The sequence below is a fragment of the Plectropomus leopardus genome, chromosome 8 (genome assembly GCF_008729295.1).
Source record: "Plectropomus leopardus isolate mb chromosome 8, YSFRI_Pleo_2.0, whole genome shotgun sequence".
Classification (NCBI taxonomy): Eukaryota; Metazoa; Chordata; class Actinopteri; order Perciformes; family Serranidae; genus Plectropomus; species Plectropomus leopardus.
This window is the reverse complement of record NC_056470.1, coordinates 19,380,893-19,407,551: the sequence shown is the minus strand read 5'-3', so window position 1 is coordinate 19,407,551 and position 26,659 is coordinate 19,380,893. Positions and strand designations below refer to the sequence as shown.

At 38.2% G+C, this 26,659-nt stretch overlaps 1 protein-coding gene across 2 annotated transcripts; it reads left to right on the top strand.

Annotated features, from left to right (window-relative positions):
• Positions 1-1,312: 1,312 nt before the first annotated feature.
• On the top strand, positions 1,313-25,518 carry LOC121947361 (plakophilin-1). Of its 2 annotated transcripts, XM_042492378.1 has the most exons (15): positions 1,313-1,602; positions 5,502-5,614; positions 10,493-10,684; positions 10,852-11,036; positions 13,046-13,187; positions 13,479-13,686; positions 14,638-14,806; positions 15,626-15,743; positions 18,126-18,293; positions 18,402-18,569; positions 20,350-20,515; positions 20,616-20,802; positions 21,787-21,871; positions 23,059-23,155; positions 23,287-25,518. In XM_042492378.1, exons 1-14 carry the CDS (start codon positions 1,425-1,427, stop codon positions 23,131-23,133), a joined length of 2,154 nt encoding a protein of 717 aa, XP_042348312.1. In that variant the 5' UTR covers positions 1,313-1,424; the 3' UTR covers positions 23,134-23,155; positions 23,287-25,518. The 2 variants fall into 2 exon arrangements, with proteins under 2 accessions (XP_042348312.1, XP_042348313.1); XM_042492379.1 differs by lacking the exon at positions 10,493-10,684.
• Positions 25,519-26,659: the final 1,141 nt, after the last annotated feature.

Genomic DNA, 26,659 nt, shown 5'->3' with positions numbered 1-26,659 from the left:
ATAAGAATTTAAGCAAAATGTCAAGGGGTAAATACCTATGTTTATTTGGCATGCTGTAACATGTGATGTTTCTTGTAATATGCCATTTTCACAGACCACATTTTGACATGTTGCAGCAGGAAAACCACATGTGTAAACAATCTTAATAATGAAGGCTGACGTCCATTTAGCCTCGATTTCAGTAGCATTCTCAAACCGTCACGGTGTCCTGGGAGAGTAAATGCTTTGAAAGAGGATATCTGATCTTACCAAATTAAATGACTAATTGAATAATGATAATGAACCAAAAGAAACTGCATGTGTGTGAGGCAGTGGAACAAAAAAAATTAGATTCTACATATGAAATAATCACATACTTTGTAGCCTATATACTGAATTTCAAATATAAATAAAAAATTACCATTGTCAACTTTTTTATTGTCAACACTCTAATAAAATTACTTTCAAAATTACACTTACAGGTCCAGAGGGGTTTAGGGGATGTATTGACAGAAATGGAATACAGCATAATAAGTGTGTTTTCTTTAGTTTATGATCAACTAAAAATAAGAATCATTGTGTGTTACCTTAGATTGACATGTATATGCAGGACTTTCACATTTCACTTTTTTATTTTGCAAATTTGTTTCATTTCTTCCAAAAAACATGGGGAGAAGGCAATAAGTAACTTAAGACATTACCAAAAAATGAGCAAAAAAAAAAAAGGTTTAAAAAATCCCCTGAAAGCAACAACAACAACAACAACAACAACAACAACAACAAAAACAAAAAACCCCCCCCCCCCCTCCTTAAAAAGTTCAGAAAAGTTTCTGTCACATTATATATATAATTGATTATTTTCTAATAATCATTATCTTTAAATATTCTACCCTCGTTTTTTAAATAACCTATTAAAAAAGAAAAAATACAAAATTGTATTTTGAAGGACATTTCTTGTCGTTGCCTTTTTCCCATGTTTTTTTTTTTTTTTTTTTTTGAGAAATCAAACCAGGTTTCAATGGTCAAATAGCTTATCAAAGGCGTCTAAACGCAGCACATGAAAACTGATAATAATCCAGGTTTCAATGAGTTAAGGATGTAAATACTTCCTCCGCCACTGAATATTAGCTCTTTAAAAAAAACGTACTTGTGCTATGCTTCTCTCGCGCCTCGGTTGTGCAGATTTGTACTGCATGCGTGTGCGTCTCGGCCTCTCCCTTCACTCCGCACCTGCGTGTGAACTTTCTCTGGTCCCACCTCGCCGGGGCGCGGTCATGAGGGTGGAGCTCACCGCCGCTTCTCTGGGTACATTTAGCCTGCCTACACAGTTGGCTCTGTCCGCCGCTCTGCTCGAGACAAATCGCACTCCTCCTCCGGGTACGCACTTTATTTGAAAACTGGTTTGATAACCGCACCATTCACGCGAAGGGCGCCGTGTTGGGAAGATGATGGCTCCGCTGCGTACAGCGATGACAGTCGGCAGCGTGGATGACACGTCGCTCGCGGTGCCCTCCGACGACAATCTGCGCTCGGGACAGCAGCGCGTGCTGACTCAAGTGCACACCATTAAGAGGTGCAAGTCCAAACAGGGGAAGAGCGGCCAACTGTCGCCCTCACCAACAAGTATGGGAAATATGTTTTACACATTGTTAAGTGTGATATTATATCTTTTATTTGGATAGTGCTGTTGTCGTTTCGGGCGTTTTCCACCTGTTAGTCAATATTAGACTTTTTTTTTTTTTAACTGGAAATGATTCGTCACAGTTTCTCCAGACGTTGCATCCTGCAGCCGCAGCTACTCGTCCAAACAGGCTGAATGTGGGGTTTACTGTGTTGCGGTTTGGCCAACTACTTGATTTTTTTTTTTTTAATAGGAAAAGGTGGGGATAAACTGTTTGAGGTACTTCTCTGTAAGAAAAAAGATTTTTTCTGTAAGGCGATACTTGGCTGCTGTTTAACTCGAAAGTGAATTTTGTTATGTGAGCTCTGAGAAACTGTCAGAGACACATCCTACTTATCCTGAGCGTGCCACAGCGCTTTCTCTCCGTTTGTGAGGAATGCTGCCCACACACACACACACACACGCACAGAAAATTACATTTTAGTCTTTCAAAACAACCCTGGAATTTGGCTTTTGCTGCAAGAGACATTATAAAGATCCACCAGAAATTGAGACACAACATATTTTTTATATTGTGAAATGTGTGCGGTCTGCTGAGTTGAGATGAAGTGCATTGGAATATCTCTGAAGAATTTGTTATCTGTTAGATGGGCCATGCTGTTGATTTGCTATTTTACTATTGAACCCACACATTCAATGTTTACAGTGATTTTGAAATGTGTGGTGCGCATGATAAGGATACATTTAGCCTGTTTAAAACAGGCCTTCATTAAATGATTGTAATTCCCAGTACACATTGAAAAATACAGCCCGTATGAGAGACATACAGCACAACTAGGGTTGAAGCGACATACCGGTTTTAAGGGTTACTGTGATGTATATATTTGCTTATCTACAGTCTTTAAAAAAATACAACTTGACATAGAATCTCACCTTTATTTTAGTTATTTTCAAAATGGAAACTTTTTACATATACTTCCATTAAAAAAAATGGTTTCAAGTCTTTATTGTAGTGATACATTTGTTCTAAGCCTTCTGTTTTCATTCATTTAAAGGTCATTCTGACTAATAAAAATAATAATTCTGTAATGTTGTGAAACCGCAACATTTTAAGACTGTTATCATACTGTAAAAATATACCATTGCGACCGTTAGCACAGCACATACAAAATAAATGTTTTATCATCTGTGGTCAACATATTTAAGTGCTTCCCTGTCTTTATTTGTTTCAGAGAACCTCAGTGACCTAAAAATGAAGCTAAGCCTAAAGAAACTAAGAGATCTGACACGGAATATTTGCTCGGGGCAAATGTCAACCTTACACATATCAGCAGTCAAACACTGAATATTAAGGAAAATAACCACACAGTCAGAGCTGCATATACGCCTGAGGCTGACATTTTTATAGAAAGTTAAGCAGAGTTCATGAGTCACATACGGGAGAAAGGCTGTTTAACTTTTAGTGCTGGAGTGGCAAAGATCGCGATGTCTGATTTTTGTTAAACTGTTATCAGCCAGACCAATTCTGTTCTGTTGTTTTTAAAGGTGCTGTGTCAGAGCATTGATATGAAGTCTTGTTCCTTCTGCGTGTGTTGAAATCCAAACTTGTGCTCAGTGGTGTGTGCATGTTAGTGCATGTGAGTCCCTGTGTATGTGTATCCCACTGGCTAGCTAATTGTACGCAGATGCCGGAGACTTGTATGGTAGCCTCGGCCACCAGTGTATGAATTTAGTGTGAATGAGTGACTGTGGCATGTAGTGTAAAACAGACTCAAGAGGTGCTATACAAATTCAGGTCCATCCTTTTACCCTGTTTAGTTTTTTCGTGCCCTAACACCTCTGCTGCTGCACCAACGCAATTTTGTTTGTGGTGCTCACAGAATTAAAAGTTTAGGGAAAAAAAATGTTGCCAACATGTAACCAGTGGTCATCCAAAGAAGTGTTAGTTCATCCAAATTGAACTGCTCTTATTGATGTATTATGTTTCAGTGTTCAGCAAAACATATACAATCAGGCTATGCCTCCTTCAGTTTGCACAACAGTTGTATTGTTGTTGCATGGCAGCAGAAGTTTTAGAGGCAGATATCATAAAACCTCAGCACATTAAATTAAAACAATATGCTTGGCTAGATAAAACCAGGATCATCTGCTGATAGGTGCTGAAGTCATTTTAGGAGAATTTTTCCTTTCCCGTACAGACATCATGTATGATATGATATGTTATGACAACCATAATCCTTTAATAGTGAAGTCACATCCTTCCATTTGGCACAATATGGCAGCGAAACTCACGTTCCCAGACAGACAAAGGTACTAAGACACGTTGGCTGTGTTTAACGGCTGGATTTCCCTAAGCTTACATTCAAATTGTTATGTGAAGTCTGATGTTATGTCATGTCTGTCTCGCTTGCTGTCTGACTGAGTGACTGACAGTTATGCACGTTGAGTTTTAAACACGTAATGTGTGTGTGTGAAAGCTTTTCTCAGCTGTTTTTGATAACACAAAACTGAAAAAACAAAAGGACTACTTGCCATTAACCACTGATAATGGACAAGTAATGAAATACTCTTCAAAATATTAATCAATCCAAATTGATTATTATTATTGAGTATAAATGAAAATCCAAAAAGAAACGTCATGAAAAGAAAAGTCATGCATATGATTAGATTAAGGGACACATTTGAGTATATTTAGTAATATTTTGCAAAAACAAATTAAAAACATATATTATAAATGAATATAGAGAACTAAATGCTTTATTGAGTGTTGTAGCTGTTTTCCCAAATATTTTAATTTTGGAAATAAATATTTTAAATGATTGTAATATTGCAACTTATCCCTATAGAACAGTTCATATGATACCCTGTGAAGAAGCGGCCCACATTAAGTTACGTTCTTAATGTACAGTTACATGGTTGACATCGTTACTTTGGTTAGGTTCAGGAAAAGAAACATAGAGAGAATGTATCTTAAAATGGCTCACAGTTCGCTCGAAGTTCACATGGTTCTCAAAATGCGTCTCCATGTGAAAGTCTGTGGTTTTGTGACGTAATTACCACCATAATTTGGGATTGCTTCCTTGTTTACTCCAGTCAGTGCATTGGTCGCATGATCACAGCCCTCCAAAATACATGGTTTATGCATTAATTACTGGCTCATGATAATGTGGGATATATACAAATTTGAGTGCATTATTTTTTGTAGGAAAATGTACAAACAGTTTATTAGAATGACCTGAATATTGCTTAAAACATTGTTTGTATATCCTTGTAAAAAAATTTGATTTATGTATTTGTGCACTACTTGTTTGTGAAGTCTATAAATCCTTCTTTTAATTGTCCACTTGACTGTCAATAAATTAATTGCTTTTATTCATTTATTTTTTAAATGGAAGGCTGTCTTTGTCCACCAGAAAACTGTGGATGTATATTTTGCATGATTCTAAAACACAACAAGTAAAAGTAAGTGCAAGTGAAACACAGATTGCAATACTAGAGCCCATATAAAGAGAAATCGTCCCCTATCATGAATATAGTGCAGTATGTAGTTCAAATTCTCAGTAGTTAATTTCATCCACTATATAGTACACTATAAAACACATTACACACTACATAGTGAAGAGTTAGTGAGTGAATGAGGAAATGGTTTCGAACATAGCTAAGGTTTTTATCAACACCCTCATGCAGTTGTGCTGGTGTTTTTGATGCTCAGTGGAGGTCTTATCACCATGACAACATTAACCTGTTTAGGTGTGTTTCAGATTTCTTTCTTTCTATTTGTCATAATGTCCAGAGTAACATCTTGAGGGAAAAAAAAGTCTGACTGCCTGTCACTGCCTCTTCTTTTGAGTCTCCGTGTCTCCCTGTTGCTCATTTCCATTCTCGTCTCCTCTTTTAACAGCCACGAGTCCCCAGACAGTGCTATCACCTGAGTTTGGATCGTTCAAGTTTTCTCCATCCAATGGCACCTTCAGCCGCACCAACTCCTCCATGTCAACAGGCTTCAGCAAAATGGTAATTATTTCTCTCATGTAACAGACTCAACATTAAAGGGTCAAATCAGTATTTTTTTATTGAAGAGATTATATTAAAAAGTGGAATATAAACTTGAAAATAAAAGTGTAATTCCAAAATAGCGTTACAATTTTCCACAGATGTATGAAAATGTAATAATTACATTTTTCATTTTCACATAAGTCTTTGAAAATGAAATTTCAGTTGCTGTTTGCATTTTCAAATGGTTAGATAACTGCATTTCAGTTTTAATTGTGGCTTAAATAATGCCTGCACAAAGTTAAAATCCGGCTACATTCTTTCTAGTTTGATTTAACAACAATTTAATGTTTCAGATGTTGCCACTGTACAGCAGACTAAATCTTTGACATATCAATTGCCATTTTCATTTTCATTTTGTTCTGCTTGATTATTGTATTTTTTATTTTAATTTTTACTCAAATAATGCATACATACGTGAAATGAATAGAGTGGAATTACATTTTCATTTTCAAGTTTACATTACAATTTCTTATCAAGTCCGCTATAGGCATCCAAAAAATTACTCCAGTCACAAATATTTGAGAGTACATTACTGCTGATCAGTCTTAGTGTTTTAGGTAGTATGTTCTTCTACCTTCCATTTTTTTCAGTTAATTCTTTAATATCAGATGAACATTTTTTTAAAAAGCTAAACATACACAAATGCTGATGTGGTCCTTTAAAGATGCACCCCCTGCCCTTCAAATTCAGTTTAAGACGAGATGACACAATCCCTTGTTATTGTACAGAGTGGGAGAATTTGGTTAAGATTGGATAAATAGAATCCCTCATAGGGCCTACAACTCATCTCTGAGAGGTTTGATCTTTGACGATAAGCAATAACAGAATCTGGGTGGGTATCTATAAGTCAGTGTTAACACCAAATGGGCGTTACCTCTCAGTCACAATTAATTTATGACGTTATTTGATATATTATGCCATACTTGAGCTGGTTAATCTCGTGGTGCAGCCACACTGTGAGTGTGTGAGGTGCACACTGAATGGTACTGAAATGAAAAGTTAACAGAACATACTTTTTTTTTTTTAATTTAGCAGCCAGGCGTGAGTTATTTCCAGATTCTGGAAATGGACAGATATTGTTTTTTGAATGTCATTTTCAATTTAAGTCTTGTCACTTAGATTTCAAATCATTTGCAATGCTCGACTAATCCAAATTTCACAGAGGAGTAATACTGACTTCATCAGTGTGGTTCTGAGTGTGTGTCTGTGTGTGTGAAGACGTATCAGCTCAGGGCTGGCCTGACCTGACCTACTGACAGTGAGTTGAGGCATGTCTGGGTGTGGTGTGGTGAGTGTGGTCACACTGATGAGGACTCATTATCACTAATCTCGCTCTGTCAAGTTGTGGTTGTATTTGTGCGTTTGAGTCACTTGTCACCTTAGGTCAAATTACTACCTAAGTCTACTTTCTACTTTCTGGTCTTGACCATATCACGTTAAATTATCCCGTCATACAGTAGAGCATGTATTAATACTGCAGTATTCAATGGAAGCATTAACTGTGGAGCAATTTTATTTCAAAGTGAAGGAACAAATAGAGATTTATGGTAACAAACCGAGCATGAACAGCAACCCAACCCAACATAATTGACATATTAAAATGTGACAGAGAAATATAATGTGAAAGTAAAGGTATGTCTCATATTTCTTGACTTTTGCTATTGACAGTGACATCTTTCCCCACTTTTATATTTCGAAATTGATACACTGTTCACAGTTGAATTTACCATATTACTGTAAATTTAGAAGAAATCCAGTTGTGAAACTAGAGAAGATAACAAAATGGGAATGTGTGTCAGTTTGATACATGAAAAAAATCTAACTTGGTATAAACAATATAGGAAAATCTTTGATGGTTCACTAAGTACTGTCATCTGTCAGCTTGTGGTATTTTGCCGCCTATTTTCATAATGCTAAACATCTCCATGAGAGGCGGAAACTCTCTGTTTGCTTGGGTTGACTTAAAGTAGTTCATCATCAATAAAATAACCATTTGTACATCAGCTCATACAGTAATACTTCAGCATTACACATGATCCCCAATCAATTCATAAATCAATATATTCACCCTTTTCCACAGAGGCATGCAAGAAAAAGGTTTTCCTTATCAATTCAAGGTAACACAGCATGTCCATTTAATATACAAATGGTCATTTTTTTGTATCAAGTATTTCTTTTATTTCCCAGTTCAGTTTATCCAACCAATGCAGCAGGCAAATCAAACCGCTCAAAATAGAAACTGTCAGGAAAAAAAGTCAGAAGCACAATGGAAACCCAGTGATCCAGCAGTTTTGGTTTACTGACATTGCTTAAAACTTGATCATACATTAATTTGTTCCTTTATCTAGACTAAAACATGTTCCAGGATGGATGCCTTGACAATATTTTTTTAAACCATATTCATGGCTGCCATGTGCCGTCAGAGTGCTTCCTTTTTTTTGCAACACCATCACCTCAATAATTATTAATCATTAGCTCAATTATGATTTCTACATCAGTGATGGTTGAACTGCTTTTGGTTATTTTACATGTTAACACAGTTACATAGTAAGCAGAGTTTTGAAAAATCTGCATCTCAGAATACATTTCAAAAAATGTGTGGACGAGAAGCCAAAACATAGAGGAAAATATCAACTTTCAAATATATTTGTTTATGTGTAGGTGGGGCCTTAATGAGGTATGTTCTCAAATAAGACCTCCTGCTGGTGTTGTATGCTGCTTCTGTTTGCTCTGCTGCATTTCTATCCATCTCTGCTATCCAGCTTCTGATGTTTGGAAAGCCCCGGTGGTTCAGTCAGGCTGTAACCAAATAAAGGGAGAAGGCAGCTCTCTGAGAGTAAACACACTGTCAGTTCTTATCAAGCACATTGTTGACAGATGTGTCCTCCATTATGCTTTCGCTGCTAGGTAGCAAAGCTGACCAGTAACTGAGCAACCAGTCCAGTTTGAAAAAGGAAAGAGTGTTTGTACATAACCTACAGTGCTTGTGTGTGTGTGTGTGTGTGTGTGTGTGTGTGTGTGTGTGTGTGTGTGTGTGTGTGTGTGTGTGTGTCTGTGTGTGTGTGTGTGCGTGTGTGTGTGTGTGTTTGCGTGTCACCTGCTTCCCCATTAGACAACATCCATTTCTAATAAATTTCACAAGTTGAAACATCAACATGTCAGCTGCAGCGATAAATTGTGAGAAATCTGTTGTGAGTTCTGAAGCTGTGATGTTTATGATATTTGAGTGATCATCAGTGCAGACTTTCTTCCTTAACAATGTTCAGTGTGTTCCAAGACTGGTGAGATTTTTTTTTCCTTTGTCAGACTTGTGATGTGACTGTATTTTTTTTTTTAAATAAGCCAATAGGAGACCAAGGTTTGGTTGCGAGAATGACTAATCGTTAAAGCATTAGCTAGACATGTTCTGTCATTTTGCTCAAGCTATGCCAAGCTTCTCTCTTGGCATAGCTGCTTTGTGGAAAAACATGAAAAGTGTTCTTTGTACACACACAAACACAAGCACACACGCAGACAAAGCCAAAAAAGCAAAGTCAGAATAAGTTGATACACAGATGAGGTGTAATTATGTGAGATTAAGCTCATTAAATGACTTTGGGATTGTGAAGACTGGTTTAACGAATGCTGTGTCTGACACACAAAGATCCTCTGTGAGAAACTGCTCGACTGTATCAGCGGCCCTCTAACTGCTTGTGTTGGTCTCCAATGACAGTCATTATGTTACTTTGGTTTGTGTGATTGTTGGGTTCATTCTGTTGCTTTCAGCATAAACTAAGGAGCAGAAAAAGGTATGCAGGCTTTGTGTCAAGTCAGATTCCTCTGTCTCGGTTTACAGTGAACGTCTTTAAAAACTGTTCCAGTGGAGAGTGGGTTACCTACTGTGTGACCTGGATTGTTGCTACAGAAAAACATTAAAGAGAAACGAAGGTCTTTTTCAACCTGGGCCCTGTGTTTCCACACTTTTGTGTCTAAGTGACAAAATGGGATCACAGTTTTTGAAATTGGTCCAGTATTGACAGAGGCAATTGTGCACTGTCAATTTAAGTCCATTAATAGTGCTTTTTTTGGCACTGACAGGCTCAGATTGTTATTAGAAGTATTTGATGACATCACGGGAAATACCGTACAGAGAAATTAGTTTGTTGTAGAGACCAAGTCTGCGAGAGTTGGAAAGAGGAGTACTGGAAAGAGTTTGTTGTTTTGTACTACAGAAAACATAGCTTAGTGTTATATAGTTTGTTTTGAATGTCATGGCTGAATATTTAGCTGATTTTGACAGGTAGTGCATTATTCATATTCCCCAAATACATCCAGGTTTCTTTCCAAGCACTCCAGCTAGCATGTTCGGGTTTCTCATAAGTTGAGCTGATGTGAACATGCTCAAACACATAAACAAGATACTCCAAAAACCTGATGATAAACTTGTCATTCATGTCCTTGTAAATGCACTGTGTGGAAAAGTGGAAAAGAGACTTCTCCTTGAGCGAGACTTGGTTACACACCAAACAAACAGACTGGATCATGGAAAAGTGAAGAAAAATGTTTCATTTATTGGTGGTAAAATAAGTTCTTTTATTGGACAAAATTAATAGTGTGCAATTAGTTGTTGCATTGCAACCTGTTTCACTGCTGTGTCTGCAGTGAATTTGCTCAGTACTGGACCAGTGTTGTCTCCATTTGTCACTGAGAAACAAAAATATGGAAAACTGGATCCAGGCTTAAAACCACAAAAGTTAGGAGTTATGTTTAATCTAATCCGAATAAAATTTTGTGTATGCCCAAAATTTTAAAATGGAGTGTTTTATCTGAAAACCTCCTGACATTTCTTCTTTTTAGATTAACTCTCAGAAGAGTCGCACTCTGTCCGCTAAAACCATAACAGGAGGAAATTTCAGCAGCTCTGGCAATTGGGAACAGCAGATCGGCTCCAACAATTGGTCCCAGCGTCAAAATGGGCTGAAAACCGCTCGCAGTGACCCTGCTTTGGCTCATACTTTCTATGGTGTTCATCCAAACCCATCTTTTATGGTAATGAGTTTCAGTTTTTTGTTGCAACTACAGTCACTTAAGTATCTTCATCTATCTTAAGTGTTTTCATGTTAATAGGCAACTAATTCTTCAACAATATTTCACAAAAACTTTGATTACTCCACAGCACTGTACTGTATCAGCATTGTAAACTGCTCTTTTTGTAGAGAGTCAAAGGGCAGAGCCAGCAGACCCTCCGAACTCGACAAAACAGACACAGCACCTATTCCATGAACAACGGCACTCAGATCACCAGCAGCCAGTCACGCATCACCCAGCTGCCATTTGCACTGTCTCGCACCGAGGGCAAGATGGGTACCATGAAAATTTCCAAGAAAGTGCAGGAATCAGTGTGAGTTCTCTTGGTTATCTGAATTTCATGGAGAATTGAGGTCCCTCCTCTTCTTTTGTACACCAGGGGACCTTATTTTGGAAGAAATGTGTATGGTAGAGACAAATATGTTTTCTGTGCAATGGATTACTCGTGAAGTTTATCAAGGTTTGTCATAGGTTTGTCACAGTACCATTTACTTTTGTGTGAAACTTCTCAGTGAGCTACATCTGTCGTCTTGCTCGATATACGTCACAGACACCTGTTAGATCACGAGCTTGGTAACTTAGCTTTTCCGCATCCAATTCTTATGTTACCTGATGTGTTTTATGCAACAACTTCCGCTTCTTTTTTTTTATTTCTGAGAAAGCAAAAGAGTGAACAATAGTCACTTGTGTGAATACACCCCGAATGTCACATACGTGACTTTTGACTGTGCAGTTTCTGTAATTAGGTATTTCCACAGTCTTATTCTTCAACAGTTTTACAACAAACTATGACTTTCTGGAAATGCAACATCAACTTTTATTTCACAAACATTATGTTTTAATTACGGCACAATTCAATTCAACTAAAACACAAGACTTTGTACTCCAGTAAAGGATAAGCACTCAATTAGGATCCTAGGGTCACTGATCAGCAATTATGATTTAAATATGAATGCCAGAGAGGAGTAATAGAAAAAAAAAAAGGGGAAAGAGGAAGAAGAAGCAGAGCCAAGGTGGCAGGTCTGAACAGACTCAAAACCACCCCTGGCAGGTCGGGCCAAAAGCTCCCCCTCCTCCCCGTCACACGGACGGGAATTTCAACTGATCACAAGAAACTTGTGCTCCAGGAATATACACACTAAAGAAACTAGGGTCACCAATCAGCTATTATGGCTTAAATATAAAGGACAGAGAGCAGTGAAGACTAACACATATTTGGGGTCATCAGGTGGGAATCTCCTTTCATCAGTGTTTCACCTAGTTGGTCCCACAACACCTCCAGGAGGCTAGGCAGTGAACTCTGGCGTCCCATAGCCACTCCCCTAGTGCCAGCCCTACTGCTCCTATGCAGCCCAAACAGCCCTGCCACCTTCAACAGACCCAGGCTCCATTTATGCGAGCTCCAGGTAGTGGCAGTACCATCTGGCTATCACAGATACAAGGCTAAGCTAAACTGCTCTCACAGATGCAAGCTAAACTGCTACAAAGCTACCACAGTTACAAGGCTAAGCTACACTATAACATGGCTATCACAGATACAAGGCTAAGGCTAAGCTATGCTAGCCACGCTAGCTAGGCTAGTTATCACATGGCTATCACAGCCTACAGACAGATACCAAAGGCTACCACAGATACAAAGCTAAGCTAAGCTAACACATGGCTATCCCCCAGGAGGCTAAACTGAGCTAGCTAGGCTGGCTATCACATGGCAATTACAGGCCAAACAGCAATACCACCTTCAACAGACCCAGGCTCTATTTATGCAGACTCCAGGTAGTGACTGTGCTGATGCTACCTTCCCTAGCACACACATCACCAATATACTACAACTGACATTATACTCACATATTTCCAAAAACGAAGTCCTGTGGTGGTCCACTGGAAGTCAAGGGACTTCGCCTTTCTGTTGATAATTTTAGGCAACAAGAGGGGGTTGACATTGGTAACATTATACTTGTACAGGATAAGAGTCTGTCAGTGATGCATGAAATGGGTTACATTTTATTATTAGAATTAATATTTGCTAGTATTCACATATTTATCATATCTCAGTCTTAAGGTAAAGGTCAGTTTCTCCTTATTTTTTAAAACAGTTGCAGCCCAGTCATCCTTTGTTGGAGGGAATGGCTGTCGCTATTTTCATGCTCCATATTTCTTGCAATTAAAATTAAAAATCATCCTGAGCCATAATTTGTCTAAGATTTGACCATGGTATTATGTGACAAAAGTGCAGTAAGCTCATTTTCTTTTGAATGCATCAAAAACTATTTTCTACTGTTGAATTTCGAACTCTCTCATCTATTGCTTTGCCTGTTACTGCAGGGTGGACAGCGGAATTAAAGTGTCAGACATGACCCTGAAGAAGGCCGTAGAGTTCCTGTCTCACCCTGACGAGAACTACCAGCAGTATGGAGCCACCTTCATCCACCACACCACCTACAATGAGGAGAGCGCCAAACTGCAGGTTTGAGCACTTGGACACAAATATACTGTACTTACACACCCTCCAAACCTGCAAATACGGTCTATTTTCACATCACGTTTGAGTGAGGGTTGTCTGGTTGTGTTGATATGATCATTGCAAATACTCTGCAAAGACCTTTGTGTAACCTGCCTTGAGGGAAAGGGAGGAGAAAGCGTTCATCAGCATACTTGGCTGCTGGTTCTGTTTGTAACACATAGTTTTGGGAATTTGTGCCACGCCTTTAAATCGCACATTTTCAACACACATTCCCTCCACATTTTTGTTTTACAGGTGCGCGAACTAGGAGGTATCCCCGGTCTGGTGAGCCTGCTGCGGAGCCCCAACACTGAGGTGAGCCAGGGTGCTGCTGGGGCTCTGAGGAACCTGGTTTTCATGGACCGGGAGAACAAGCTGGAGGTTCAGAACTGTGGTGGCATAGGGAAGGCCCTGCAACTGCTCAAGGAGACTGATTCTACTGATACTCAGAAACAGATCGCTGGTAGGACATTTTTATTGGGGCAGGACCTTAACTTATTGGGTAGTAGGGTGGCTTAGTGGGCATTTACTAAAAAAGCATATGCCTTATGCCTAAATATTACACAGACTGAGCTAGAAAATGTGCTTTACAATATAATGCTTTGTTTTTCTGCATGTACGTCAACAGTAACTGGGGCCATAGGCATTAAATTTTCTTGCTGTCCGTCCCATTCTCATGAGCGCAATATCTCAAGAATGCCTGAAGGAATTTCTCCAAATTTGGCACAAACTTGCCCTAAACGATGACAATTTGGTGGTCATAGGTCAAAGATCACTGTGACCTTGTCTGTCTCATTCTGGTGAATGTGATATCTCAAGAAAGCATTAAGGGAGGTTCCTCAAATTTAGTACAAACACTCAAACTGTCTGCCTTAATTCAAGAAGTCATATGCTAATTATGACAATTTCCCCCAATATGTCTAATGGGATAAAATGATGAAGTGATGATATTTAATATTTTATATTTTGGCACTAATCTTGAAAAATAATTAAATAAAGAATATAAATAAATGAAATGAAAGAAATGAACAATAGAAAACATAGATCATTGTAATAATGATACATGTGTGCATTGAAATTAACAACAATGATATTCTAATTCTCCTTTTTATTATTATTATTATTATTATAATTATTATTATTATTATTATTATTATTGACTCACTCATTAGTTACGTCCAGTAATAAAAATAATAATAATAATAATAATTGTAATAAGGAGTACTTTTCTCCATATTATACATTTCTTTCACAGTCCCCCCACAGTCCACTCAACTTTTCTTAGAACATCCATTTCTTAGTCCAACATTATTTTAAGAATAAACACAACCTCAAAGAGCAGCAACATGCATGGATGAAATACTTACATCAGGAATCCTCAGATTTTTAACTCTATGTTTCTTATCACACAAAGGCCTGCTATGGAACCTGTCCTCTGATGATAAACTGAAGGAAGAGCTCATAGCCACAGCTCTGCCCGCCCTGACTGAGAACGTGGTGGTGCCATATACCTGCTGGTCAGACAACAGCGCCAATAACAACATACATCCTGATGTCTTCCACAGCGCCACAGGGTGCCTGCGGTAAGAACATTTAAATAATCAATACCCCTGATGAATGATATTTAAGTTTTTTAGGGCAGATAGTTCCCAAACTTTTTCTTTTAATACAATAGTTTTAACATCACAAACACCTTTGGCAAGGCTTTGCGTTATCAACAATTAGATGATTAATCCAATAATAGCTACCCATAAAGTTATTAAATGATGTAAGTAATTTTTAAGCTAAAATGTCTTCCTCAGTATGAGGAATTGCTGCTTTTCTTTGATTTATAGTACTGGAAACCGAATATTTTGGGGTTATTGACTGTTGTTTAAATAAAACAGGGAATTAGGAGATAACACAAAGGGCTGTGGAAAATATGAAAAATATTTTCCAATATTTTCTGACATTTTATGGATAAAACAGTTAATTGATTAATCGAAAACTTATTGGCAGATTCCTTGACAATGAAAATAGTTGTTAGTTGCAGCCATAGTCCAAACAGTGCTTTGCCTTTCTGCAGCACCAGCAGCAGCAGCAGCACCTGTTAAAGTGTGTCACATGATGCATAATGTATGCAAAACGCACCCATACATCTACCTGAACTGAAGAAGAATTTGAATTCTAATCGAGATCAGACCCCTGTTTGACAGTCATATAGTGTAAATGTCTATTAAACAATAGTTTTTATTGTAACTTAATACTGGCACTGCTTTGGAAACCTCATCTCTATGATCATGTTTGGGCTGTGATGGTGCAACTTACACGTTGAGACACTCACAGTTTTGTGTCTTATTGTATTCCTGACATGTTAGTGTTTCCTTTTTGATTTAAATGAATGGTGGTTGAAATGTGTCTAGGAATCTGAGCTGCGCATCGAAGAAGGAGAGGCAGGCAATGAGAGATTGCCGCGGCCTCATTGACTCACTCTTGAGTTACGTCCAGTCCTGTGTGGCCGAGGAAAACCCTGATGACCAGGTAAGCTCTCTCATCTCTATCAACAGGAATTTTCTCTATTGTATTCACAGTACTTAAAATTTAAAGGCTCTGTACACAGACTGAATCAGAGTTGGTCGGTAGACTAATTTTTTTGCTATGCACATTTTGCCGTCCTCTTATTGTTGGCCAGTGCAAACAAACATTTTAAATTAGTTTTGTGAGAATACTAATACATCAGGAATTATTTTATGCTCTAGTATTTTTAAACTCATCTACTCCCCTCTACACCACCACCATCATTACTTTGGGAAAAACTGATGGTGTCAAAAACAGCTGAAACAATGAATCGATTAATCAATTAGCTCATCTTCAGTAATTTAATAAGCAACTATTTTGATCATTGTGTAAATCTCTCTTTTTTGTTTGTTTGTTTTTGTTGTTGTTTTTCTGTTTTCTGGTAAACTGACTTTCTGTGGGGTTTGGACAAACAAAAATAATTAAATGACATTGTCTTGGGCTTAAGGGGTTTTAGCAGAGAGCAGTTAACTAAATTACAGTGTTTTTTTGTCGCTATAGTGCTAATAGAGAGACTTGAAGATTAAAACATTTGTGCCCACAACGGAAATTTAGAATTTCATTTGGTGGTGCTATATTTTCGTAAAAAAAAACAGTGGTCCCATCTGGAAAAAGATTAAATATAATGTAATAAGAAAATGGCTGTATCTTTTTTTTTTAATCAGTGAACTCTCAACAAGTATCCAAGATATGTCCACATATGCAGTGTAAAATAATATTTATATGTATAACATTCAACAAACATGATATAAGCATTTTTCCTCATTCTGAAAATCCTGAATAATGATAAAAGGATAGATTTTCATGTAGTCATGTAATAAAGTCAATTGTACTGTGAGATTGATCAAAGTGCATGGGTTCCACTTTAAACCACAACAAATGTTAATGTTAATGTTAATGTCATTTTTTGCTTATCATTCCAAATATCTACTCTATATCTGTGTTTAGGCACAGTTTGAAAGCTGAAACTTTGATATTTAAACAGTTTGCTTCACTGGCCTTATAATCTAGGATTATTTGTCTGTTTATCAGGCCACATGTTTTTTTTTCCACTTTGTGTTGCTAACAATAAGCTTTGGATCAGTGAGCAGGCAAGTGCTTGGATTCATGTCTGGTGACGTATGTTTAATTCAGTTCCTGTGGCACAGGTCTTGTGTCTCTCACAGAAAGTGTTCAGTGCAGAAACTTTTGATATTTCCTGAAGCACATGTACAAACACATGCCGTACAACTACATTACACACTTACATGTATAAGCAGGTAAATAGCACGTGGAGTCAGCATGTGTCGTACATTTAGCATTTCTGGAGGTTTTGGGTGTGGATCTGTGCCTAATTCTATGCGTTTTAGCACTCTGTTTACGCAGGCTTCTTATAATGAAGTAGTGGAGTGTGAGTGGTGCTGTCTGTGTGAGAGGCAGAGAAAGAATATGTTTCGTGTCAGCTCAGTAAAGTTTTCTTCTTGTAGTAAACTAACTGTGGTTGTTGCTGCGCTTTATGCATGTTGATTCCTAAATTTCCTAAATTTGTATAAAGACTGTATAGATGTAGCTTAAACTCTATGTCTTCATCATTTGATTGTGTTTCAGTAACCTTTTTATTAATATAATTTTACTGATCTTAGTATTATTATTATGTACCCTCATAAAGAAATCCCACTGACTTCACTAATTCTCATTTAGTATGAATGAATGGACAGGTTTCAGACTGATTTTGCATTTCCGAATTGGTCTGACAATGGCAGACTTGAAGAATTCATCCTTTTCTAGTTAAATAAACCTACAAACTGAAACTTTCTTAAGAGCTTGATGGGTGTTTGCTTAATAAATAGGGAATGTGAAATTAAATGTAAAAGAAAGTATGAGTTACCTTAGTGGGCTGGACAAATAGACATAATGGAAATTCCAGTTTTTGTCAATTTTGGTGTTACTCTTGTAGTACTCTTGTTATTTATGTCCACTGATTGCATTTCACTCGCTGCTTCAATTGTAAAGATTTAGGATACCACTACACTGTTGAGATTTTAAAATAATTTTGAGCCCTAGGTTTGAGTTCGACTGAAATTAATCTCAGAGAATAGTTCCAATGGGATCCAGATGTAGAGCAGGTAATCATAAATGGGGTCTTCCTGTATTGTTTAGTGGCTGTGAATGATGTGAAGTGCATGGTGTCACATTGTTTTTGCAAATGGGAAACTTGCAAATAAGAATCATACCATCCTGTCATGTAACTTGATACAATTTCTTTGGAAACACACTAGCAAATGTGTATAATATGACAGACAGTTCAGAAAAGAGACTGCTGTGCTATTTTATGACATGTAGTAAGAAATCTCTTCTCTCCTCTAGTCTGTGGAGAACTGTGCATGCATCCTCCACAACTTGACCTACCAACTGGAGGAGGAGTCCCCTCAGTGTTTCAGCAAGTTCCAGTCTCTGGTGGACAGTGAATTTGATAGAAGGAGAAGCCCCACGATTGGATGCTTCAGCCCCAAGAGTGGCAAGGCTCAAAGGGAGGTAGGCATCAACCACAACACTTCCACCTCATGTTTGTTGGATAAACATGACGACCCCTCAGTCCAAGCCCCTTCTCATTCTCCTTTCCTTCTTGTCTTTTCTCCTCAGTTTTCATTTGACAAAATGCCAGACGATATCATCCCATCAGGTGCGAAGCGGTTGTGCCATCCCAGTACCATGCAGACCTACCTGTCTCTGATGGGCTCATCCAAGAAAGACTCCACCCTGGAGGCCTGCTGCGGCGCCCTGCAGAACCTCACTGCCAGCAGTGGACTGGTGAGTATGAAGAAGATAATTATCAGGTTTGCTGTCTGTGTGAGGTGTTGATGGAAACTCTGGATTATCTCAGATTTATTTAACAACCAAGAGAAGCAACAGAAAGACAGAGATGTGGGGAAATAGTGACACAACTGCACAACTGGCTGGTTTTATGAGAAAAGGTGAAGTTTTGTCTCCAGTGATTCAGAGATTATAAAAAGAAAGTTAGAACAAAAGAAAGTAAGATGCAAATATCAAATGCAGTGGAAACCACTCACCATTGGTATAATGCAATTAAGTAATAATACCTTGTTACAGTTCTTAAGTATTTTTTGGGTGTATCTGTACTTTTCTTGAGGTTTTATGTTTCTGTCTGCCGCTTTCCCTCTACTACATTTCATAAATGAAATGTATATTTTCACTCTATTACATTTCCCTTAAACGTTTTAGTTACTTAGGACAAAAAAGGGAAGGAAGGGAGTGGAGGGAATGAAAGAATTTCATTTTTTTCATTCATTTTTTTTTTTTTATTATTCCATTAAGTTGTTAAACAGCCAAGTTTTTCTTCAGCTATAATGTGAGCTCCATTTTTAGGGTGGTTTATGTTATGAGGAAATAAATTTGATAATTCTCAAAATTCTGACACTTTATTTCTTTTACCAGCATTTACTTGTACTTTAACAATTACATTTAATATATTACAGTTGTTTTTCATACTAAAGTACAGTAAATATCAGGTACTTTTACTCAAGAAATATTCTAATAGGTGACTATAACTTAAACCAAAGTCATTTCCTGGTAAGATATCTGTACTTTTACTGAAGTTTGGCTTTCAGGGACTTCATCCACCACTGCCACTTATATTGATCACAGTTAGAGTGATGAACTGCTTCTATGCATGAAAAAGCTTGGGACAGAATCATTCCCATGCAAATTCTGTTTAAATACCGGCAATTTGCTTATAGTCATCAAGTGGCTTACAGTGCTCATGTTGGATCTTTTAATACATGACAAAATATGGAAAAACACTTTAAGACTGCAGTATTTTTTTTCTTTTACTTTACTCCCACGACACTTTGCCTCACATTTATTGTCTGCTTTAGGTTTCCTACCTAAGGCTGGTTCTGCATGCACATTGAAATCATGATGGGAAAGGGAAAGTGAATATCTCTCAGTAAATCACTCCTCAAAGCTCATGATAAACCACCAAAAACAGCTAAAAAGATACAGCAGCCAAACTTAGTGTTCTCCAGGCTACTTTGTGTTTGTTGACTCATATGTTTAGAAACAGTCATGGTTGCTAATGATGAAGACAGAAAACAAATTTGCACAGGGAAACTACCTGTGGTTGGAGTATCCCTCATCAGGTGGATTGATCAGTCACATAATGCCCTCTTTAGCAGGTCCTCAGTGAGGGAAATTTTAAGCTTTACATACAGTACTGTTGTATTGTAGTGTATATGAATTCTGTAGCGTACAGTAACCGAATTTAATTTGTACACTACTTTAAAAAAGTGTTTCAAATAGCTGTGGGCCTCCTTTAACTTTGAGAGAGTCAGTACAATTCAGTCAGTTTTCAGTCAGTTTGATGGTAATCTGCGTGAGGATAAAAAAAAAACCAGTTTTAGTCATCTTCAGTTTATAGCAATCATAAGTTTGATCTGGACTTACATGGTCACTGTAAGAGGATTTCACTGTATTAACAAAGTCAGCTTGATTTTATCACAAGGCAAATATGAGCAGCTGCATTGGAGCTAATGTGTTTTCCTCCTTCTGTCTTGTGTTTACTTCTCGTCAGGGCTCCAGTGCCATGAGCCAGATTCTGGTTCAAAAGCTGGGGGCTCTGCTGCACATGTCCCCTCTGTTAAAGTCTAGTAACCGGAGCCTGCAGAAGACTGCCCTGTCCCTGCTGGGTAACATGTATCGGACCAGTGGTTCGCAGACTTCCGTGAGCAAGGAAATGGGTAAGTGCTGATGTTTGTTTTGAAGGCAGCAGATACATGAACGTGAAATTTGTCAACATAAAAACGGATTCACTGTGTGTTTCCTTTGCCTTCTGTATAGCAAAACAGATTCTGCCTGAGCTCACCAGCATCCTCTCCTCGGGCCCCCGAGAGATGGGAAACTCAGATGATTCGATAGCAACAGCTTGTAGCACAGTACTAAGTCTTATGATGACAGACACAGAGGTCACCAAGAAGGTCATCAGTAGTGAACTGGTGTCATCAGTGGCCGACCTCAGTGAGAACACGTGAGTTTTTGTTTATTCATCTCTGTGGGGGGAGAGTCAGCTTTCATAGCTGTGGCTCAGAGGTAGAGCGGGTCGTCCTCTAATCAGAAGATTAGCGGTTCAATTACCGGCTCCCCCAGGCAACATGTCGAGGTATCCTGATACTGAACCCCAAATTGCTCCTGATGCGACTTCATCGGAGTGTAGACCTTGTTGTGAGCAGTTTTATGTAGGAACTATTTTCTGACTACCTAACAACACCTGCCAACAGTATCACCATGTAGAAGGAAGTGTGCATCTACTCATGGAAAAGAGGCTCAGGTTCGTGATAGTGCGAGATGTAAATACGATGATACAGTTGGGGGGTGTAGTTTGGTAGAAATAAAATAGTTCCTTCACAAAACTGCTCACAGTTCCATTATATTTCAGAGAAGGCAGTTATCTCTACAGCCAATATCTCCAACACTTAGCTACTCACACAGAAACAGTTTAGACTGATAAATAGCATTACATGTAAGAGTGGTTTGTAGCCATGCAGATTATGTTGAGTTTTACCTGCCAACGTTTGAGATCTGTTTGATATTTCTGCCTCCACCCTAACATCGACAGCAACACCTCTTTCCAGAGAAAATTGTTCTGCATCTATTAACAATTAACAGGGAATGCTGCCAGTTGGAACAACTGTCTGCCAAAGAAACCCTGAATAAAACCAGTGGCAGTGGATTATCCACTCTGTAAACAATGACAGGCATTCTTTCTCAAAAGACAAGTTTTTAATCCATCATCATGCAGTTGATTTTGCAGCTGATCATCAAATGTTTATTTTAACACAAAAACTGCCACAGTCAGCTTTTGTTTTCCATTGTCAAATTATCTAAAATGCCAGTTGTGAAGGTGATATCTTAAGAGCCTAAATTGCTTATTTTTATCACAGTCCTTTGTTGTTTGTGTGTGCTTTGCCGGATGTTTTCAGCTCTTTCTATGACCTCTGCCTTGCTTTCTTAGGTCATTTCCCAAAGCCAGAAACGTAGCTTCGGCACTGCTCTACAACATGTGGAATGACAAGAATTTGCAATGTGTTGTCAAAAAGGTAAAATGCTAAAACATGTGGCTGACTTGCTTTATTCTCTAATGCCTGGTACACACTACACAAGAATCCCATTGATTTTTGGCCCATTTCCCCATCCTGACAATGCTTATCAAAGCCCTATTTTTTTATGGTTCTAAAGATCAACTTGCCTGAACTTCGTATAGCGTGATGTATGTTAAGAGTGTTTTTTACGTATTCCATCCTGGCAACACTGATTTCCAGTCGCAAGCAGATCAATCTTTATGATGCAATCTGTTCAGTCAGGGGAAACCTGAGGATCGCAGGCAGTCCTGCAGGCCTCAGAGGCTTTAAATTTGTGAATTTTCTGAAGTAGTGCTAAAACTAGCCACTAGCTCTTCCTTCCCCTTGTGCACCATGTATCTTTACTTTAAAGTCACATTTGATTGGGAAAGATTTGCATGAGTTCCGGTTTTAAAGGTTTGGGACTCTTGTTGATCGTGATTGGAATCTTTTGGTGTCTGGTTGCTCTCCACACACTATAGAAAAAAAGTGTTAAATTTAGCATTACATTTTGTTACGTGTGGGATCATTAAAATTTTTGACATTTGTTAACATCTAAAAAAATATTCTAGTGTAAGCCAGTCTTATGGCAGACACAACACAAATGTATCCGTGTATAAGGCTTAGCACATGTTCGCACTGCCTTACACAAGCACCCGCTGAAATGGGTGGGTGTTTATTAATACTCCTTCGGTGCACACAATCACTTTCCCTTCCCTACTGCCACACCCAGGAGTTCAATGAATACATAAACAATCACACTGGAATCCTGGCAGACTGGTTTCGGGTGCACAGTGTCTATTATGGGAGGAGTAGCTCATGGAAAATGGAGGAGAGATGAAGAAGAGGTCAAGACAGTAAAGAGTCAGAGGTGGACGAGATGGGGAATAGAAAGTGCATATGAAAGATTAAGTGTATGTCGTATGAGAAAATGTGCACACATGTATGACAGAGGCAACATTTATACCATGCCATGAGTCAAGAAGTAAAAGCGATACCTGGCAAGACTGAGAAAACAGTTGTCACACTGCCATGATTTGCCGGAGGCCTCTCCAAGTTGCTGACACAGTACATTTCCTCTTAATTAAACCAAGGGTGTGTTTTTTTGTGTGTGGTTGTGTCTGTGACACCCTTAACTGATATTCTTTCAACAATTTGATCCACAGCTGGGAATGGGCAAATCACTTTTTGTCAATGACAACACCACAGCAGCGTTCAGGTCACTGCAAGTTATCGAGTGAGTGTGACGGGCGAGGGAAAAAGGTATGATTTGTGTCTCAACGCTTGTATCTACTTATGATTGATGAAGTGACAATTCAGTGAGCAGAATTTTGTATCATGAGGATTAAAACGTTTTCTCTGTGTCTCCTGTGCTCCTGTGTGTGTGTTTGCAGATGGAAACCAGCATGTTTAGACACTGCTTTGGCCACACCTGTGGAACAAGGAGAGTAAAATGACATTCTTCACATAATATCCTTGTTGAAAGAGCCTATCAATTAAGAGTCAATCATACATTGTACATGTTTTAGAGAAAGCAGAGCCTTTAATTTTATGAGCAATGCTGTGGTGTTTTTGTTTCTGTCTGTATATATAAAAGGGTGAATGTGTTTTTGGTAGGTGAAGTGTGAATGTGCTGAAACCCAGTTCCTCCAGCCACCAGACAATGTTATCTGCAATGAAAGTTAAAGGTATGCAGTTATAGCTGCAGTGGTTATTTAGATTCAGGATTGGAATTGTTGCCAAATATGTCTGTCTGTAGTGGCTAAAAGATAAGCTCGCTGTTGTGGCCTTTGTTTTGTTATCTGTATTATTCTGTGATTCAGAATTTTGTTTTATAAAAAAAAAAATTAACAGAAAAAGCTTTCAACAAGAGTGCCTAAATAGAGGAATAGTTTCACATTTTGGGAAAATGCTTTTCACTTTCTTGCCCATAGTTGATGTGGATTGGAAACAGAGGGAAACAGCTAGCCTGGCTACCTTGGGTCTCACGTAGTCAGAACTAACTCCTCAGTGCTGAATGTGTCAATGTTAGAGAAAGGTCTGGAAGCACTTAGCCCAGCAATCATGCTCTTCCAAAATAGTGTCGGGGAGGGGGGAAACACAGGGACAGAGATAACTGTTAGCATCATACAACTAATGTTAACCAAGGATTATTATCAGATTGAATGAGCCATTTCAGTATAACAGCTAAGAGTTGTGTGATAGTGCTGCTGCTGTGAGAGCAGGGCCAGCAGCAACAGAGTTTGCCAATATTGTGTTGAGTCAGACTGTTCCAGGATCAAACCTAGGTGTTGTTTGACTGGAGATGTTTTGAGTGAAGAAGCAAATCAACTCCAACTAGCCATGTCAGAAAACGGATCAACATCGGGCCTGAGAGTCCTGCAGGATGTCAGCTTTTCTAAAGTTTGCTCACAAGTTGTTTTGTATGTTGTGTATGTATGCAATTCACCTAAAGACCAAAGCAGGTGTGCCTTATTGCATGATCCAGATCTTCATCAAAACTCGCCATTTTCAGCTAGTAGGTCATTAGCTTGGAGGGAGAATGACGGCCCAAATAGCCAGCTAGTTGCAAGTTTATTATTTTTGTGCAAATTATACAAACAAGATATAAGCTGTCAAGAGGAAGAAATTCAGTGCCTTTGGATTGAGCCAGACTAGCTGTTTTTTCAGTGTTTCTAGTCTTTGTGCTTAGCTAAGTGGCTGTTGGCAGTATACTGGACTGATGTGAGAGCAGTATCGATGTTGTCATCTAACTCTCGATAAGAAAGTGAAGCATATTTCCCAAAATATTAAACCATTTCTGTAAGTGCAGTAGTAAAAGCCTGTTTTTTTTATGTTGCTTTGTTAGCAGATTGCTTTGTTATATATATATGGCTTGGGGTTTTTTTGTGTTTCTTTTTTATTATTGTTTGTTTTCTTGCATAAACTGAGGAATTGGCGATGTTTAAGTATTGATATATATTACACAACACATAACACCAGCTGTGCCTTTTCGCTTTGATTAACAATGCATAGAAAGTTGAAGCAGTACAGTTAGTCAACCCCTTTAAAGTCCAATTTGAAATATATCAATAATTGACGTATCCTGTGACAGTTGAGGTTAGCTGCAGGCTGCACACTGAGAGTCTTTTAAGAATTCTTTGATTCAGTTCAAACAGAAATCACAAAGGAGATAACGATATGAGATCATATATATAAATGATAAATGTTTGTACTTAAAAACACACGGTTATTCGTCTAAAACTTTTATATGTGATCTTTACTACTTTAACATTTTAAGGGCTCTTTACAGGGTATCTGCTCTCATAACTAAAGCACAGTAATAAATCAGTTTCACATCTTCTTATAACTGATGCTCTTTGAAGACCTATCAACACAAATCATTAAAACGAAGACTGACTGTGTGCATCATAGGGGACTCGCCATGGCTTCAGCAATACACTGTAGTGGACTATTTTTCTTTTAAGCTTGAGACATTGTAGTCTTGCCGACGTTCATTTGCCTCGGGGAAGATTGATGTCAGTATTGCCTAGAATGTATTATTTGGAGAAATCTATGTGTGTCATATAATTAGGAGCTTTCTCTGTCACTCACTCTGTCCATATAATAAATAACACATATGAAGACAACGTTGCAAGTGGGTCTTTTTTCTTCAGCGACTAGCTTAAATTTAAGTCAGTGTGTGAACACACTATGTGCACATACAAGCCATGTTGGAAGATCCTGTTTATCATTTCTTGCACATCTCTTGAACTAATTAAGCTCATTCCAGCAGCAGGGTTTTTGTGGTGTGTGTGTGTGTGCATGCCGTTCTCTGACTAAGAGAAAAACTATGAAAACAAAATTTGAAGTGTTTCAGCTCTATTTTCTAAATTGGGCAATAGGGTTTGAAGCAGGTTCAGTGAGATTTTTTTTTAAAAAAGGACCTGTTTTGCTCATTTTCAGGTTCATACTTGTATTTTAGGTTTCTGCTGGAACTTGTTTGCATGCCTGTTACTCATTATTTTCCTCATTTTTTGGTGCTGAAATACCTGTATTAATTCACTGTCTCTTTAGGCCCCTTCACGAAAAAGCCCAGTCTGCTATGATTGGTCTGCGTTTGCAGGTCTTCTGTATCTCATGATTTCTGCACAGTCATTGCAGCTTGAAAATGACTGATCACACAGAATAGCAGCACTTTCTATTGTGAAAGATTACCAGTAAAAACGTATAAACACACAACACGCCAGACATGTTCCAGCAGGAATATGATCCGAAATTGGGGGCAACTAATTGGACATGTTTCCCTGACATTATTATCTAGCAACATGTAGCCTATGTTTACGTACATTGCACTTGCAGCAAGGGAATGTATCTAGCAGAGAAGAACGGCACTCTCTACCATCACAAAAATTGCAAATTAAAGTTTAACGAAAACCAGACGTGTTCCAGCAGGAGTAGATCCAAAATCAGGGAGAAATTTACAACATAAGCACCCATGTTTACATGTTTTCAACAATATCATAGAGCTACATGTATGTTAGCAGTTTAGACCAATTGCTGCAGATGAATGACTGTAAGACAATACAAGACTACAGTGACACTTTCTATCATTAAAAAAAACAAAATCTTCACAACTGGGAATCTTCCAGCAAGAATTGGATCCAAAAAATAAATTTACAATGCTGGCAAGTTTGTACATGTGTTTGAAATATTGGCCATGTATAATATGAAAATCTGACACTGTCAAGTTCCATTTATGTCAAAAAAATAAGAAAAAGCATAATA